This window comes from Sceloporus occidentalis, unplaced genomic scaffold (assembly GCF_023333645.1).
Source record: "Sceloporus occidentalis isolate IW3139 unplaced genomic scaffold, rSceOcc1.0.p SCAF_129, whole genome shotgun sequence".
Taxonomy (NCBI): Eukaryota; Metazoa; Chordata; class Lepidosauria; order Squamata; family Phrynosomatidae; genus Sceloporus; species Sceloporus occidentalis.
In genome coordinates this window covers 2,747,663-2,766,476 of record NW_028317109.1, presented here as the reverse complement: position 1 = coordinate 2,766,476, position 18,814 = coordinate 2,747,663, and the positions used below count along the sequence as shown (strand labels likewise).

General features: G+C 48.3%; 1 protein-coding gene across 1 annotated transcript; it reads right to left on the bottom strand.

Moving 5' to 3' along the window:
• Window positions 1–6,243: 6,243 nt before the first annotated feature.
• Window positions 6,244–17,270, bottom strand: LOC149281692 (molybdenum cofactor biosynthesis protein 1-like). Its single transcript, XM_089499074.1, has 10 exons — window positions 17,219–17,270; window positions 12,064–12,204; window positions 11,783–11,950; window positions 10,619–10,783; window positions 8,210–8,271; window positions 7,527–7,638; window positions 7,118–7,230; window positions 6,895–7,005; window positions 6,412–6,532; window positions 6,244–6,299 (listed from the first exon to the last, which is right to left on the bottom strand). Exons 3-10 carry the CDS (start codon window positions 11,937–11,939, stop codon window positions 6,244–6,246), a joined length of 897 nt encoding a protein of 298 aa, XP_089355200.1. The 5' UTR covers window positions 11,940–11,950; window positions 12,064–12,204; window positions 17,219–17,270.
• Window positions 17,271–18,814: the final 1,544 nt, after the last annotated feature.

Genomic DNA, 18,814 nt, shown 5'->3' with positions numbered 1-18,814 from the left:
ACTGTATACAGCGCTGGGGGTTATATTACTGTATACAGCGCTGGGGGTTATATTACTGTATACAGCGCTGGGGGGTTATATTACTGTATACAGCGCTGGGCGGTATATTACTGTATACAGCGCTGGGGGTTATATTACTGTATACAGCACTGGGGGGTTATATTACTGTATACAGCGCTGGGGGGTTATATTATTGTATACAGCGCTGGGGGTTATATTACTGTATACAGCGCTGGGGGGTTATATTACTGTATACAGCGCTGGGGGTTATATTACTGTATACAGCGCTGGGGGTTATATTACTGTATACAGCGTGGGGGTTATATTACTGTATACAGCGTGGGGGTTATATTACTGTATACAGCGCTGGGGGTTATATTACTGTATACAGCGCTGGGGGGTTATTACTGTATACAGCACTGGGGGGTATATTAATGTATACAGCGCTGGAGGGTTATATTACTGTATACAGCGCTGGGGGTTATATTACTGTATACAGCGCTGGGGGGTTATATTACTGTATACAGCTCTGGGGGTTATATTACTGTATACAGCGCTGGGGGTTATATTACTGTATACAGCGCTGGGGGTTATATTACGTTATACAGCACTGGGGGGTTATTACTGTATACAGCGCTGGAGGGTTATATTACTGTATACAGCGCTGGGGGTTATATTACTGTATAAAGCGCTGGGGGTTATATTACTGTATACAGCGCTGGGGGTTATTACTGTATACAGCGCTGGGGGTTATATTACTGTATACAGCGCTGGGGGTTATATTACTGTATACAGCGGTGGGGGTTATATTACTGTATACAGCGCTGGGGGGTTATATTACTGTATACAGCGCTGGGCGGTATATTACTGTATACAGCGCTGGGGGGTTATATTACTGTATATAGCGCTGGGCGGTATATTACTGTATACAGCTCTGGGGGTTATATTACTGTATACAGCACTGGGGGGTTATATTACTGTATACAGCGCTGGGGGGTTATATTATTGTATACAGCGCTGGGGGTTATATTACTGTATACAGCGCTGGGGGGTTATATTACTGTATACAGCGCTGGGGGGTTATATTACTGTATACAGCGCTGGGGGTTATATTACTGTATACAGCGCTGGGGGTTATATTACTGTATACAGCGCTGGGGGGTTATTACTGTATACAGCACTGGGGGGTATATTAATGTATACAGCGCTGGGGGTTATATTACTGTATACAGCGCTGGGGGTTATATTACGTTATACAGCACTGGGGGTTATATTACGTTATACAGCACTGGGGGGTTATTACTGTATACAGCGCTGGGGGTTATATTACTGTATACAGTGCTGGGGGTTATATTTGTTACAGGGTCACCGTACCCAAGGCTGGGTCCCCCTGTTTGAGGGCTGAGGAATCACCAGTCAGTCCCTCATACGGATCGCACTCAGCTATCCACGGATCATCCAGACCACCATTCGTAGCAAACCAAGAAGAACTCTCTTTATTACAAACACAGAACTTATATACAATCTCAATGCAATGTGTACCGAACCCAACCCCCAATCCCATCACTCCCATCCCATCACAAATCCCATCAACCACATCCCATCACAAATCCCATCAGTATACAGGGGATGTATCAGGTGAGGGGATTACAGAATACAATGGGTTCCCCCACCTGTGTTATCCCCCCTGTAGTGCGGGTGCCGTCTGGGCAGACAGGGCTGTGTTGGCTGATTAAGAGCCCCAGCCAGATTATAGGATCGTCTCTTTGAAGGCTGGGGCTGAATCCACATCAGTCTCTGGGCCGGTTACACAATAAACACAATATAATATATTACCGGGTCACGGTATACAGAACCGGACACAAAAGTGCTCCGTGACCCGGCTAAACTTCATATGACACATGAGCCAGCTAGCCTGGCCCTGTCACAATATTACTGTATACAGCGCTGGGGTTTTTTGCTGTATACAGCGCTGGGGGGGGTTATATTACTGTATACAGCGCTGGGGGTTATATTACTGTATAAAGCGCTGGGAGTTATATTACTGTATACAGCGCTGGGGGGTTATATTACTGTATACAGCGCTGGGGGGTTATATTACTGTATACAGTGGTGGGGTTATAGTCTAAGAACACCTGATTAAGGTTTGAGTCTTCACAGCAGGAGAAACGGGTGACTAGATGGGGGCCGGACGGGGCCGATCTTCCGGCAGGTTCTGGGTTTAATTTGTTTATTTGGAGTATTTTGTAAATTCTGTAAAATCTGATTTTTTTTGCCTTAAACCGCGAGGTATGAAGCGGATTTGTCGGCTGGGATTCATTAAACGTTATTCTTTCCCCATCCGGCAGAGATAATCAGGAACGGAGTCGCCTTCGCTGCCGGATTCCTAGATAAACCACAGCGATGAAGTCACCGCAACGGAAAAACCATAAACGCCGCGCGACCCTGTAACGGCTCCTCGCATGAATCTGGCTTTATTTATTCCTCCCCGTTAAACTAATAGATACACTTTCAACGAGCAGTGGAGAAGTCGGCAGCGGGGTGCTGACATATTTACATCGCAGCAAAGAAGCCGAATAACGTTTAATTGTCCCAAAAGGATAAGCGGAAGTCAGTCAGACACGGCTGCGTGATGACTGCTATGTAAGGAAGTTCTACTTTACCGAGAGGGTAGTAGATAAGTAGAACAGCCTCCCAGTAGACGTGGTAGATGTCCGAGGGATTAACAGTGAGTCGTGGCCCCGTGGTTTGGAGCATTGGCAGAGAGGGTGAAACTCAACGTCCGGTTTGGGCGACGGGAGGCGATAGGTTTCCATAAAGTCATGGAACGGATCATAGAAGCAATAAAGCTGGGGTACGGTCTGGTGAAGGCCTTATTCCTCCCCATTCAGTTATCTCTCCCCTTGTTGCTGATTGGTTCAGTAGGCATTTGTAAAGGAAGGGAGAGAATTGGAAGACCAGAAATTGAACAGATAATGCTGACTCTGCCACAGGCTGCCACAAACACAAACCTTTCTTCTAAAAGATTTTAAACCCATTCGGCCAATTTCCAACGGTTATTCTAATAAAAAAAATAATAAAAATCTTACACTTTCACATTTCCCAGATTGCGGAAATTTAAAATTTCTTCCCCATAAACCATTGGCCAGGAAATAAATTTTTCAAGCAGAAGCTTCAGTTCCATTCGGTTTTTTGGTTTTTTTTAAACAATGCGCCTGTTACTAAAAACGAAGAGTTACATCCAGCCTGCCAGCAAAATGTATATAATTTTCCCCAACATACGTACATCGCATCAGCCAAACGTAATATTACAAGAAAACCCCAATATTTTTATTGCATCAATCATTATAATTCTGAAATTAAGCGATTTTTTGTAAGAAAATTAAAAACACTCTTTACAAATATAGGTTAGTTTAGAATAAATTCCTTTTTGATACAATATTAGAAAAAAAAAAATACATAAAATGAGTTTTTATATATAATTTTATATAGAACACATTTCCTGAATTTACAGGGGAAGCAGCTTTTTGTCGGGATTTTCTGATATAAAAGAAATAAAGCGGCGGGAGGAGCCATCCTAGCGGCCGAGGCGGCGACGCACAATTTTTTATTTTTTTTATTAAAAACACGGAAAACAGAAGACGGTGGATTTAGGTCAATATGCAAAATATATAGAAAAGGGAAAAATTCTCCTCTACCATTTTTTTTCCCCCATAGGTGTTGGGGCGTCCCTGCAAACGCGGCGCTCCTGCCGTTGATGGAGTTGTACGCCTCGCGCCCCGAGGAGGGGAATAAATCAATTTTTTTTACATGTAAATATCTCATTTTTATAAGTTTCCGCCTACAAATTGAGCAGCACAGTGTGAGATGAATCACCTTAAAAAAAATGACCCAATCCCCCCTAAATACTTAAAAATAATAATAAAATCTAAAACGTTACTCTCCTTTTAGTAATAAGAAGGTTCTGCGTTCTACGCGTAATGTTTGGGATTTGCGTAAAAAGTTCTGCTTTAACGAGCTAAAGACAAAAAAAAAAAAAAAGGTAAAAGTCCAGGTTTTGTGCGTTTTCGTAGTAACTGCCGCGGTGTTGCTGGTTGAGGCCGAGTCGTCGTCGTCACGGAGAGAAAACGGCTGAGAGCCGCCATGGAACGGCCAGTAACGTTCGCGGAACGTATTAAAGGTGCGGTTCCACTGTTTGCTGATAAACGCGCAGATCTCTTAATTTAAGACATTTCTGTTTTTCTGTAATTTGTCCTGAAAATCACTTCCTACAGGAACTGTTAAATCCACAAAGAAACCAATGGGCGGGATCTTCTTACTCCACCCATTGCTGACATCACAGAAACGAGCATCTTTGAGCAATGTAACCTGCAGGCCAGGGTTCGGTTGCTAAGCAGCACTTTTAAGTTCATTTACCTCCTAACGCTGGTGTTATGGGCCCGGGATTCTCTTTACATCAGGTACGACTTATCTAGTGATGGGGAACGAGGCACCCTCAGTGGAACAGCACCTTTAAACTTTAGGACTGAATGACCATTGGGGGTTAACTTTGGTTCTGTGGCACAACGCATGCAAATTCCTAGCGATTACCGTAAGTAACCAAAAGTGGGACGGGAAGCCTTAGTCTGACGTCAGCCGCTGCGGAGAAGGACCTTCTTCAAGACGTGTATTAAAAAGGGATACAAAACGTTGGAAAACCCCAAATATACTAGAATTACAAACTATTTTGTACAAAAATCCCCCAAAATACATCTGTGATAAAGAAAGACAAAGCGATATCTGAATTTTCTCAGATAAACCTAAATCTTTGGATTCCGCGGTTCCTGCGCGATCCGATCCTCCGGAGGGTTCAGCCGGCGGAGCGCACGAAGTCCCCCCTCTGACCCCCGGTTTTGCTCTGGAGCTTCACCTCTTCGATGGTGATGTCATGCGTGACCGCTTTGCACATGTCGTACACGGTCAGAGCCGCCACGCTCGCGGCCGTCAGCGCTTCCATTTCCACGCCGGTCTTGGCGCTCGTGCGGCACGTGGCGGTGATCAGCGCGGCGAAGCGAGAGCGCTCCAGCGTCAGAGAGACATCCACGTGGGTGAGCGAGATGCCGTGGCACAGGGGGATGAGACGGCTGGTGAGTTTGGCGCCCTGGATCCCCGCTATCTGCGCCACGGTGAGAACGTCGCCCTTCTTCAATTGGTTGGAGCGCACCAGCTCGAAGACCTCCGGACCCAGCCGAACCACGGCAGTGGCCACGGCCGTCCGAGACGTCTCAGGCTTCATCCCGACGTCGACCATGGTGACCTTTCCTTCCGCGTCGACGTGCGTCAGGCGCTCGGAGTCTCTGCGCGTGTCGGAATTCTGCACTTCAGTTACATCGTTAGAGTTCTTGTCGGTAAAACGGCTTTCCGTCTCGTTATTCGGAGACTTCTGGCCGGTAAGGCACGCCGGCACGGGGGAGGGACGGAGATCGCCGGAGTAACAACGCCACTGAAGCACCGGGGTGAGAAGTTTGTGGCTTTGAAAACACTGCGAAAAGTATGGTTTTCCACTAAAAACACTCCGGAGCGAGCAAGCCGAGTCGGCGTTAAATACGGCCTTGGGCTTGGCGGCAACACCAGCAACGGCTCGCGGGACACCCCGAGGGGCTCTGGAGGGTCTTAGAGGATGTGCTGAAAAATAAAATGAACACGAGAAGGGGGTTTAATGAGCGATAACAGCGAAATTATGGCAAAAAAGTGTAAAAAAATAAAGATACAAAAGGAAGAAAATACACATTTTTCTCCCTGACCTGGAATGACGACGAATCACAAGACAAGAAGGTGAAGGAGGAAGAAGCGCGGCTTAAAGGGGCACTCCGTCCATCATTTACTTCAATGCATAGGCGCGCTCGGCGGTCCCTTTAAATTTCTACATAGACTAGGTTATTGCCCCGGCCGTGGTAAGTACGTCACTTATAAATGGGCTTTCTTAACTATTCTTAACCCCTTCCCGACCCAGGGTGTACTATTACGTCCTCGGAAACGAGCCCTAGGTGACGGAAGACGTAACCAAACTCCCTACGGCACTCAGGGGATCAGTCATTCCATACGTTACGTCCTCCTCACAGGATTACCACTAAAGAGTTAACAGCACGGGGCAGAAACAGGAAAACAAAGATTGTGGAGAATGAACACATTTACACAAAAAAAAAAAATAAAAAAAAATATGAAAGAAACAAAACCAATAACGTCACGTACGTACGGCTTCGGTCACCCACCAATCAGGATCATCGGTCGATTCTTCATCTGGGAGATGTTAAACATACCTGGGAATGAGATAGGAGCGCCGGGTCAGTATCCGGTTAACACATCGCATGGATAAAGTCACATGGTACACAGAGAGCTGCCTTCCCATTGGAGAGTAGATTAACCCCGTACCCGCATGCTGTTTTTTCTTCCGTCCAACGGCGGCCCCGATGATCTGCACCAGCTCCTCTTCGCTCGCGTTGGAGCGCAGCCAGTCTCTCAGGGACACTTCAGAGTTCCCGAAAAGGCACACCTGAAACCCAAAAAATCAAATATTAAAAAATAAAACTAAATTCAAGAATTCTATAATCATGTAACATTTTGCCTGACAACATTTTTGCCGGGAACATGTAATTATCATGTGACAAAAAAGCAGGTAGCGATTGGCCGATTCCACAGAAAATCTTCAGAATGTTTCTGGGTTCTTTTTATGGGATTAAAATATAATTGCACCCCCCCCCACACTATTACTCTCCAAGCCGCAAAGCACCGAGTAGATCTGGCGAAGTTAAATAAATCCGCATAGAACGCAAACCCGTGGATCACATTCTGTTCCGGCGACCGGCAGGGCCGTTAACCCCCCCCCCGCTGTTCCACGCTCCGGCTCGGACTCACCTTGAGGTTCCCATCCGCTGTGATCCGCAGCCTGTTGCAGGACCCGCAGAAGTGCTCGGACATGGAGGTGATGAAGCCCACCTGCCCCTGGGAACGCGGCACTTTGTAAGCCTGAAACACAAACCAAGGACCCGGATCCCCTGTGAGTCGCGGCAGACGAGCCGAGGACACGATCAGCGCTGATCACGCGCGTTTCCCTCATTAACTAAACGGTGCGCCGTACCTTGGACGTGCTGGACGTCTCGGCTGGGAGCTTCTCCAGGTCCGGCCACCTCTGCCGGATGGAGTCCAGCATCTCCTGGTAACTCACCATCTTCTTAAAGTTCCATTTATTGCCTTGAAGAAACAGAAGACGAAGGAAAATAAACCCCAAGCAGAGGGGGCGCCGAAGCCACGCCCATCACTCTGAAGTCACGCCCATCATCCGCCCTTTAAACATGAGACCCTTTAAATGCACGTGTGGTCAGAGCTGCAAATTCATGGCGGATTCTGCAGACCCCCCCATTATGGATTTACCCCCCCCTCCAGATATCTGCCATATATGTACCTCTGTGCGGGGGAGGGCAGATCTAATGAGACCCCCCACACCCCGTGTGCCAAAAGCCACCCCTCACTGTGTAAGGATATCCTACCATCGAAGGGCATGTACTCGATGAATCGCACCTCCAGCGGCAGCTTCTCGGTGAGCGCCACAAAATCCAGCAACTCGTCCTCGTTCAGCCCCCGCATCACCACGCAGTTAACCTGCGGAAAACCCCGAGTTTCATAAACACAAAAAACACAAATTTATTTTTTTGTCTCATTTTATAAAAATATTCCTGTTTTCTCCCCAGTTCTAGTTTTCCCCCCCGTAATATGTTTTCCGGCGGCTGCATATCAGCCGTTTGTATGATTCTCGCTCTGTTATCTGACCCCCGATCTACTAAACACCGCGACTCCTTATACTGCCTGTGGGGGACAACAGAACGGCTCTGTCTTAATCACCCAGTTGGACTCTCTGACTAGTAAAAGCCTATAGAGGAACGGACTTTGGATATCCCAGCTCGAGGACGCCTCCAGGCCGGGTCTCTGTAATAGATACTCAAGTAAGCGCCTGAACATGCGTTTAGACATTGGAACGGTGCAGGAGTACCGGCGCACGCACAGAGCACCGGCAGCTGCCGCCCAGAGAAAAAGATGCTGTCGGGGGGAAGAGTCCGGCCGGCGTCAGGACGAAGACCTCAGGACGTACTAATACACCCCAAGATCGTGTGTCTCTGCGCGACCTGGTGCCGTGTGATTGGATAACGCAATCTCAACGTGTAAGCGGACTCACCTTCACCGGGTTATACCCCAACTCGATCGCTTTACTGATTCCTTCCATGACTTTATGGAAACCTAAAAATAAACAGGAAGGACCCGGTTAGATGAAATCCCCATCACCTGTGGGCATGCAGGGCTCACATCTCCCGAGTCCCACTCCAGTTATTAAACAGGCGACAAGCATTTATATATAAAACAATGCCGGGTGAGATGAATTCTGGGAAACGGCAAAAGAGCATCTAATAAATTATATATTATATACACACCAGAGATGCCGTCACCATAACAACCAGCGGAACGTCCCCCAGGGCAGGGGGGTAAATCCCAACCCGGGATCAGGTGACGTGGGGGGGGGTCAGACCTATGGGGGCCCCCAAGACATTCCAAACACGAGCCCTTTAAAGCCCATCACATTCATCCTATTGAAGCGGCAGGCGAATGGCTCTGATAACGGTCGTTATGGAAACCATGACTGGTCAGGAGGGAGAGATATTCTGAATGGTCACCTGCGTTCAAGCAGGGATTACAGGTGTGATAAAGCAGGGAGAAGAGCACCAATCAGGATGCTCCGATATCATTAAATCAGAGAATATGAAGGAGTCGGCTGCAGACTGCGTGACCCCAGAATCTGCCCATTTACCCCGAGACTGGGGTAAAAACCCTGACCTTTCCCAAGATTGCCCAAATTTATTAGTCTGCAAACTATTCGAACTTCGCGAAAACATAACATTTTCAATTATTTTACATCCAGACGCCGTTAATATCCGACCGCCCCGTCCTATCCGCTGACCCCCAATCTCTGCCTCCGGCTGCAGCTTCTGCCCCAGAGCGGGGTAAATGTCAGTGATTTGTTACACATCTCCGAGACATTCGAACGGAACGCCAGGAGGGCCCCCGCTGCAACTCCGACCGAGGGGGGGGCATTGTGACCGCAGCCCCCCACTGCACGTCCGATCGAGGGGGGGGGGGGGCATTGTGACCGCGGCACCAGGCGTGGAGATGTTTATCTGCCCCGGGGTTATCTAATGGTTTGCAGCATTAGTTCAGCGGCGGCCCCGGGGCGAGAGGGCGATACGGGGCCCGGAGGAGCGATAACATCAGCTCAGAACCCACAACTCTTTCCATGAGATACACGCGGGGTCTGCGCATGCTCTTAAAGGGCCAGCCACGAAGAAATATATATATATATATATATATATATATATATATATATATATATATATATATATATATATATATATATATATATATCACGGTCTGCAGGATTATTCCTCCCCGTTAAGTCCTCTCGCCCCCTTGTTGCAAGCAGCCTTTGCATGGGTTGGGAAAGGAGATCGGAGAGAACTTTCTGGCTCTGCGACCGATCTCAGTCCTTTACTCCAGACAGAGATCTATAATATATTTATTACACGGGGGATATCAGATCCCCCCCTCCTCCATGCGCACTCCATTCCCCACTCCCCACTTACTTGTTGGGCTGAAAATCACGCGTGTGATGATATACTCACCGCCGGTCAGCTCCAGCGCCGGCTCAGTGAATGCCCCAGGGGAGGTGGTCCAAGACCCCGCGTGCGCAGAAAGCACTCCCACTGATCTCCACGGGGTCGCTGCCCTGCCGGCGAGCGGCTGCTTTAAGCGCAGATCCGAAAGCTGCGACACTCGGCATTAACCTAAAAAACCTCAAAGCGCTCCGGCGGAACAAATATAATCGGTCTGAGGAATAACGGCGAGCCCCGAAAAAACTAAATAAACCAATTATCATTTTCCGCTCCGTCTGAGCGTAGAATAAAAATAGTTGGGGGGGGGTGTGATATTTGGTGGGATTTAACGTTCCGACAGCGGCTGCTGAGAGGCAGGAATGGAGCAGTCGTGGAATCTCAGCGCCCCCTGGTGGACTTGAGTGGTAATTCAAAGGGTTAATGTTCTAAAATTTCAGAAATATATATATCATTTACATTACAATTACTTATCTCTCGACACTCATACCCCAACCTGCGTATTATTACCAATCACCTGTCTCCATGACTACATAGAACGACCAAGACGACGCGGCGAAAGAGAATCTCGTATATCAGTTTGTTTTTCTGCACGCATTCTTTTATTTATTGTACTAAGAAAAGTTCTCTTCTGTCTCATTTTCTATCTCTTGGATGCATTCCTGGAACCAGGAAGTGTTAGCAGGAAGTGTACTAAAGTACCCTTCCTGTGTACACTCAGAGCTCCATCTATAATCAGGCAGCGGCAGCAGATCACAGGCATACTAGCCGATCACTGATGTTCATCTAGCTTTAACACATTCTGTCCCTTTAAATATTGCGACCGCCTTCCAAATCATTAAATAAATAATAATAAAATAATAATAATATAATAATGATGTAAGCGGCCGGAAGGTCCCCCCTAAGGGCCGTTGAAGCGAACGCACCTCTCCGGCGCGCGATGAACTCGTACTTGGCCGGCACCAGCGTGTCGAGGCTGACGTTGAGCACGTCGAGGCCGGCGCCTTTCAGTCTGGGGAGCAGCCGGCTCAGGTTTATTCCGTTCGTTGTTAACGCGATCGTTTTCAGGCCTTCCAGCTTCCGGAGCTCAGCTACAGGAGGAGAGAAAGCGGTTACAGAGCGGCGGGGGGGACGGGGGGTGTGACAAATCACCGATAAACATTCACGCAAACACGACCAAAGCGTTTGCCAGATATGAATAAAATAACCCAGAACCGGCCGGCGTTTCGGCCCCCATCCGGCCCCCGTCTAGTCGCCCGTTTCTCCTGCTGTAAAGACTGAAACCTTAATCAGTCGCTGGTCTCGTCTGAGACTCAGGAGCCGTATGTCTATCCCATGCATGTTTAATCCCCTCACTGTATTACCCTCTACCACCCCTGTTGGGAGGCGGTTCCGTTTATCTACCACCCTCTCAGTAAAAAGGGGGGGGGCTCTCTTACATCTAAAAGACTTCACTAAACCCTGATATTTATGAAGGTTTCATTGGACGGTCCTCAGACTACAAATCACTCTGGGCTCAGAGGCTCGGCAGAGGTTTTAGTGGCTTTAATACAAACGTGGAGGGGTAGCCCTACCATATGAACAAACCTGGGGTCCCGAGCTGGCCAGGGGACCCACCACAAAGCTCTTCCTTGGTCAATATGTGTGTGTAAGGGATGGAGGGGGGAGACATTGTTTTCCTAGGGGTCTAGAAAGCCTACGGCCAGCCCTGCTCGGAGTCGTCAGGACCGTTCAAAGGTTTGGGGGTCACTTAGAAACTTCCTTGTTTTGTAAGAAAACCAAATTCTGCCCATTAAAATAACATGAAATGGATCAGAAATCCAGCGCAGACGGGGTTAATGCTGTAAATGACTATTGTAGCTGGAAACGGCTGATTTTTTTCTTAAAAGACTTCACTGTTTTTGGACAGTTTTCATGAATACCCGCTGTCCCGCTCTACCAGGAAGCGGATGCCGCGGGGACTCCTCTCTCTCCCCCGAGTCCGGCACCAGTTATTAAACAGAATGTTTGAAATAACCGGCACCGGACTCAGGAGAGGTCAGCGGGCTTCCGGTCACCACGGAAACGCGGGAGATATACCGGCAGCTCACCTATGATGTCCACCACGTCGGGGCGGATGAGCGGCTCTCCACCGGTTAGCCGGATTTTGTCCACCCCCTCCTGGACGAACAGCCTGGCCAGGACGAGGATCTCCGGGGCGGTGAGAAGCTCGGCCTTCGGCGTTAGTTTGACTCCTTCTTCCGGCATACAGTACTGACCTGGGGGACACAACGACATCAGGACATCGCAACGCGGCCCCGTACACCCCCCCCCCCCGGCTCTGCACGGCCCCCCTGGGCTCCGCACGGCCCTTCCCCCCGTTAGCACTCACATCTCAGGTTGCATTTCTCAGTGAGGGAGATCCGGAGGTAGTTGTGCCGCCGACCAAAGCCGTCGGTAAGGAAGGCAGAGAAAGGCACCGGGTGCTCCTTGATAAACCTCTTTCTCTCTGCGCTGGACAGGCCCTGAGAAGACAAAGCAATCAATAACCTCCATTATTATTTATTTATTTTAAAACAAGCTTTGGTGCCCATGGGGCCCAGCTCAGCTTATTCCTCCCCACCGGCCGGCTCTTCCATAGTTGATCAAGCTTTATTTATAAACATAGTAACGTGCGGCGGTGGGAAGTCCGTCTGCGGTTGCTTTTCGCCATGTGCGGCGGCGGCATACCGCGGTACACTTCCTGTCTCAGTGGAGGCGGCTGGGGGAGGAGCTATGTGAGAAGGAAGTCCTGTTTTCTTTTATCTCGCCTGCGCTGATCCACACGCAGGAAAATGCATCGGAGTCCGTGCCACGTGAACTCAAACATGCAACTTACATGAAAACAGGGCTGCATGTAAATGATTATTATTTAGAGCGGCCGACGCTGGCGACTACTCCACGGGGCTCGTGTGCGGCAACGTGCAGCTGCCTGAAAACATATTACGGGGCAAAAAATCTACAACTTGATGAAAAAAAAAAAACAGTTAAAAACTTCTTTTATCAGATCCTGAGAAGAATTTGGTCGGAGATCGTTTTTTTTTTTTTTTAATGGGGTAATTTAGAGAAATTTACAATAAAAGCCAAATAAGTCAGATGAACGAAGTGCTTTTGCGGGTTACAATGTAACTTTTTAACTATAATTCTGGATGCTCATAAGGGGTTAAGTGACTACACACTAACCACAGATCAAAAAATCATTCTCATATTGGCATCTATGGGTCTTCTGCTTTTTTGTGGACTACAACTCCCACCATCCTCAATCTGCCTGAAGTGTTGCAGTCCAAAAAAGCATATATTTTTTTTCTTTTCAGCATTTCCTGTCCTGAATCCCCCCCCCCCCCCGGCTGCCTGACCGTGATCAGCAACTTAACAGCACGGGAGAGATAATTCAATGGGGAGGAATAACACAGGAGTGATGGGAGTGATAAAGGGCCATTGGAACCCAGGAGTGATGGGAGTGATAAAGGGCCATTGGAACCCAGGAGTGATGGGAGTGATAAAGGGCCATTGGAACCCAGGAGTGATGGGAGTGATAAAGGGCCATTGGAACCCAGGAGTGATGGGAGTGATAAAGAGCCATTGGAACACAGGAGTGATGGGAGTGATAAAGGGCCTCTGTACACCTTTTAAAGTAATTTACATTAACCCCGTTTGCGCTGGATTTCTGTTATTTTAAAGGCCAGAATGTGACCCTAAATGTTTCACTGAAAGTCACTATAATGGTTATATTTAGACTTTACCGGATCTCTGCGAAAGCGAATAATATGGAGTATATAACACCCAATATGGAGTATATAACACCCAATATGGAGTATATAACACCCAATCGTAGCCACGCGTTTATTATTTGAATAATTTAACACGTGCACTGCCAGTTAGGTGCATGCGCAGTGGCAAGCACTAGAGTATTCATGCTGGCCGAGGATGGCAATCTCTGGGACATACATTCTGCCGTCCGGTCTGGCCCAATGGGTGATCTGATTTTCTTCCAAAAACAAGGACATTTCTAAGTGACCCCAAACTTTTGGGTGGGGGCTGTAATATTTATATATATATATATATATATATATATATATATATATAAATATATATATATATAAAATACACGCATATACAGGAAGGTTATCTCTATCATTAAGCGTTGGCGGCTGAGTTACCGCGTCGTACCTTCTGACCAACTAGAGATTTCCTAAAGATATATTTTTTATTATGTGCAATAATCTCCTCCGAAATCCCAGCCTAATCCAGCGTTTTCTGGGTGTATTACACACCGCATCTGGCTCTCTGAATAGATGGCAGCCTCGCCGCACTCCCATTTAACCGAGCTCTGGATATTTAAATCTCAGCGATTTAAATATCCAGAGCTCGGTTAAATGGGAGTTATCCCTCCCCACGCCTACTAAGCACATGCCGTTTTATTTTTATTTTAGTATTAGAAGGGACAGTTCGGGGTCCCCGGCAGCCCCCTTAACAGTGAATGCATGCGATGCCCTGCCGGGGGTCACAGCAAACCCTATGCCACACACAACCATATCACACTCAGCCATCCCAACCGCACCCCATGCGCCGAACCAATCACAGTGTAGGTGAAGGAGGACCTTGGACCTTTGCTGCAGAGATTAGCAGGTAGGACGCAGTACCCCTCGTGTAATACCGCGTGCGGCCACCGGGGGGGAGACGGAGCGCAAGCCTCCAGACAAATATTGGAACATTTACCGGCCTTTCCTAGCAGAGATCCGGGAATTTCACAAAATAATAAAAAATACCTTAATATTTAACATTCTGAGCACAGAACCCAACGGCAGGCCGGCCCCATCCGGCCCCCGTCTAGTCGCCCGTTTCTCCTGCTGTAACGACCCAAACCTTAATCAGTCGTTGGTCTCGTCTTAGATTCAGGAGCCGTATGTCTATCCCATGCATGTTTAATCCCCTCGCTGTATTACCCTCTACCACTTCTGCTGGGAGGCTGTTCCACTTATCTACTACCCTCTCAGTAAAGTAAAAACTTTACATCTGAACCCAAGAGTTTGATCGTTTAACACGGCGGGAAATAAAACGATCCACGTTTTAAAGCAAAATGTAAAGATGGCCGTGATTACGGACCTTTGACTCGGTAACCCGGCAAGTACTGGTGGTATGGGGGGGGGGGGGGGGCACTGGTGCAAACTGGAGTGACTTATGCCTGGAATCCCATAAAACAAATGATATATTTCACAATCTGGGGAAAAATAACCTATTTTGGCGCACATTTTATGTTTTTTCCAGCTTGGCCGCTTTATCTGGAACCCGCAGGCCGCGCCGTGACCCGACAGAGAGGTTTAACCCGCCGCTGGTTACTCTGTAACAGAAAAACAAACTTCCACTCCAAAGGTCTCTCTCGCTCTCTGCGTCCGTCCGTCCGTCCCGCTGCCGCGTGTCCCGACCGCTGGAAACTGCAGCGCGACGAAGGATTCCGCCACGGCGTCTTATGACCTCAGCGAGCGCATCACAAGGTCTCGGAATGCTCTCGCTTCACAATTATCACCGGCCTTTTAAAAATGTATTTTTTTTTTCTTTAAACAATAGCCATAGAAATATAATTCCAATTACACTAAAATATATAATAATCAGACAGCGAACGGCCGCTTTATGCCACGGAAACTACTGGGCTTTTACCTGCGCAGACAGGAAAATAATAACCGTAGCGGAGTCTAAAGCATGACTCGGTTACACGAAAGGGTTAAAAGCCCACCTATGAACTAGGGACTGCATCAAAAAATTAGGGCCAGTTGGCAGGCGCAGAGCTCACAGGGCTTCGGGCCCCAATTACCCCGCCGACCGTGCTTTTTTTCTCCCCGATTGCTGTAATAATTCCGAAGATGATTAATGGATTATTTTACCCCAGCGGGGGGGCAACAACTGATGGCAAAATGTGGCAAAAACACGAGATGGGATCAGTTTCTAGTTTCTTCCTCCCCGAGCTTTATAAAGGCTGCCTGAACCAATCAACAATCAGCAACTTCACAACAGGGGAGGAATAACTCAATGGGGAGGAATAATCCTGCAGATCCTGAGAACCGGCAGTAAGGGGGGCTGCGATACACCCCGTTTATTACACGGGGTTATTTCGGATATATATATATGATAAATACCGCTCCGGGGGCCCCGTCAGCCGTGAGAACGAACACGCGGTGTACTTTGCTTTGGTGGAATGATGCAGAAATTACCCCTCCCCACCCCCGCTGGAGGCAGATTAAGCCTGAATTACAAGCTCGGCTCTCGTATCAGGGAACGATGTGGCTTCTGATTAAAAACTAAATTGGGTCCCAGTTCGAGGCATAAAACTGCCCCCCCCCTCGACTCCAGAGGCCGCCATCTGTGAGCCGCCTTGGGGTGCTGGGAGTCGCTGTATACCCCAATCCAGGAGATACAATAACATCGACGCGGCGTCCCGTAGGCGGGGGCTCGATTCACTAAGCAGTGAAAATGTAATCCCAACCAATTATGCGGGGTCCAGGCGACGGGACACTGCGCGCGGTTCAATGTCTCCCCACTCTATTAGCCTCTGCCACTTCTGCTGGGAAGCTGTTCCACTTATCTACCGCCCTCTCAGTAAAGGAAAGCTGCTGGTTCTGCACCGAAGGTTACAGCGTTGGGTCTCTGCGGCTGATACTCCGACCCGCGGGAGAGAAAGCGCTGCAGTCAGGCGTGTCGGGGTTAACGGCCGCGCTTTCAGCAGCTAAAGGAGTCCTTTTAGTCAATAAACTGATCTGAATATCATTTTAACAAAAAAAAAGTAAATTCCAATATTTCCATCAAACAGACGTTAAAAAAAATGTATTTTCATTTTATTCCTGCTATTTGGGACGCGCCGCCTCCCCGAACGACGCGTTTTATCTCACACTCTAAAAGCCTCTTCATTCTGCGCACCGTGGGTTACAGAACAGGAACTACACGGAGCCTCTGGCCATCCTCATGGGGCCTGGGTGGTAGATAAGTGGAGCAGCCTCCCGGCAGAAGTGGTAGAGGGTAATACAGTGAGGGGATTAAACATGCATGGGATAGACATACGGCTCCTGAATCTAAGACGAGACCAACGACTGATTAAGGTTCGAGTCGTTACAGCAGGAGGAACGGGCGAGTAGACAGGGGCCGGATGGGGGCCGATCTGCCGGCGGGGTCTGGGTTTCAAAAATTAATTGATTAACAACATAATTTATTGCGTAATAATAATAATGATGATAATAACATAAATAGTAATATTTTAATAAGAAATAATATAATTAAAGGTCCAGCGTTATTTTGATGATCTGGACACCTCAGAGTCAAATTGCCGGTGAAGGCGGTATTCACACCGTGAAGGTATACGGCGCACACGCCAGCAATCCGGCGGGACCGGTTACCGGGGATCCGACAGCTAGAACACCCTCCACAGGGACACTATCCTGGGGTATGGGGGGGGGGGGCAAGAGGGGGGGTCTCAGTTAGTGGGTCAAAGGGGCAGCCCCGGGGTATGAGGAGTTAGTGGCCCTTTACCTGCACGGCCGGGGCCCCGGAGACGCAGCTCCTGCTGAATGTTCCCCGGGAGGGCCTCCCCTGCAGCAGCCTCCTCAGCAGGGCTCCGCGTACCGCCATGTTCGGGGCCACACGCAGCTCGCACTGCCCTCAGCTCCGGACTGTCAGATCAGCGCGGCCGTCAGGAGGGCAACCAATCGGAGACCTCGCCCGCTCCCCGCGCGGGGCATCCCGGGAGCTGTAGTTCCGCCAAGTGAGTGTTTACCCCCGAGTCACGTGCGGAGTGCTTGGGACTGTAACCCCACCCCTACTAATGACGAGGTAAAGGCAGGGCATCTGCCAACCGCCCCGGGGCTCGGGGTGCAGTCCCTAGATTTTCCACTGTTGTTCTGGTATTAACCCCTTAATATCCCATTAAATGTGATTTTATGTGCAAACAACTCATCAAAACAACCTCTTGCGCAATAAGATTTTTTTTTTTTTACCCAACACGAGGTTTTTCACATGATTCTGCTGAAAGTAATACGTTACCCGTTAAAGGGTCTGGTTACAGCCGCAGGCCGCCGTGCCGAGCAAATGCTGGCGTGATGTTCTGTGCGGCCGCGCATACCCAGCCGTCAGCCCCGCTTACATCATGTCAGCCGTCGGCCTTAAAGTGCCAGAGCGCCCGGTCATCGCCAGCCCAGCCCTAGTAATAAAGGAATATAATATACATTCTTTAATATGCTTAAAAATATAACACCTTACGCAGAAGCTGCAGCTCCCCGACTCCCACCCACATTACCAGCCCCACCCATTGACCTCATTAGGCTACCCGCAGAGGGAGGGTCCCGGGGTGTCCGTTATACAGAACCAGCTCCGCCCATCACATGGGAGAAAAACCACAACCCTCCGGAAAACTCTCCACTTGGTGAATAAACCCCTCGGTCACCGCATCACGACATCTCTTTACAACATTGCAAATAAGAAGCGAAAGGCTGCGATTAACCCATCGATGGCTGTTTTCATCTTGGATATTCACGCAGCGCCCTGGAAAACATATAATTTACACAACGGTGTCATAAATACGGTAACCACTCTCCTGCGGCTCAGACGAGATATGTGCAGAACCGGAGCGCACAACCATAAAGGACACAAAAATAACCAAATAATTATATAAAATAAAGTTAGTGAAACAGAGTCATTTAGGTTGAAAAAGATCCAAGTTTATCGCATTCCTCCCTCGCTGTAAACACCCCTCCCATATACGATTTCCAATTGTGCCTCAAAAAGGGGTAAAAAGTCCTTCCTGACCCCAAAACGGCCTTTGATTCCTCACCAAATCAACACTCTAATCCCATCCTTATAACCCGTTATATCCCTGTATATTCCTCATACTATATATTATATACTCTCTCCCCGTATAACTAATCCCGTCCTTATAACCCGTTATATCCTGTATATTCCTCATATTATATATTATATACTCTCCGACCGTATAACTAATCCCGTCCTTATAACCCGTTATATCCCTGTATATTCCTCATATTATATATTATATACTCTCCGGCCGTATAACTAATCCCGTCCTTATAACCCGTTATATCCTGTATATTCCTCATATTATA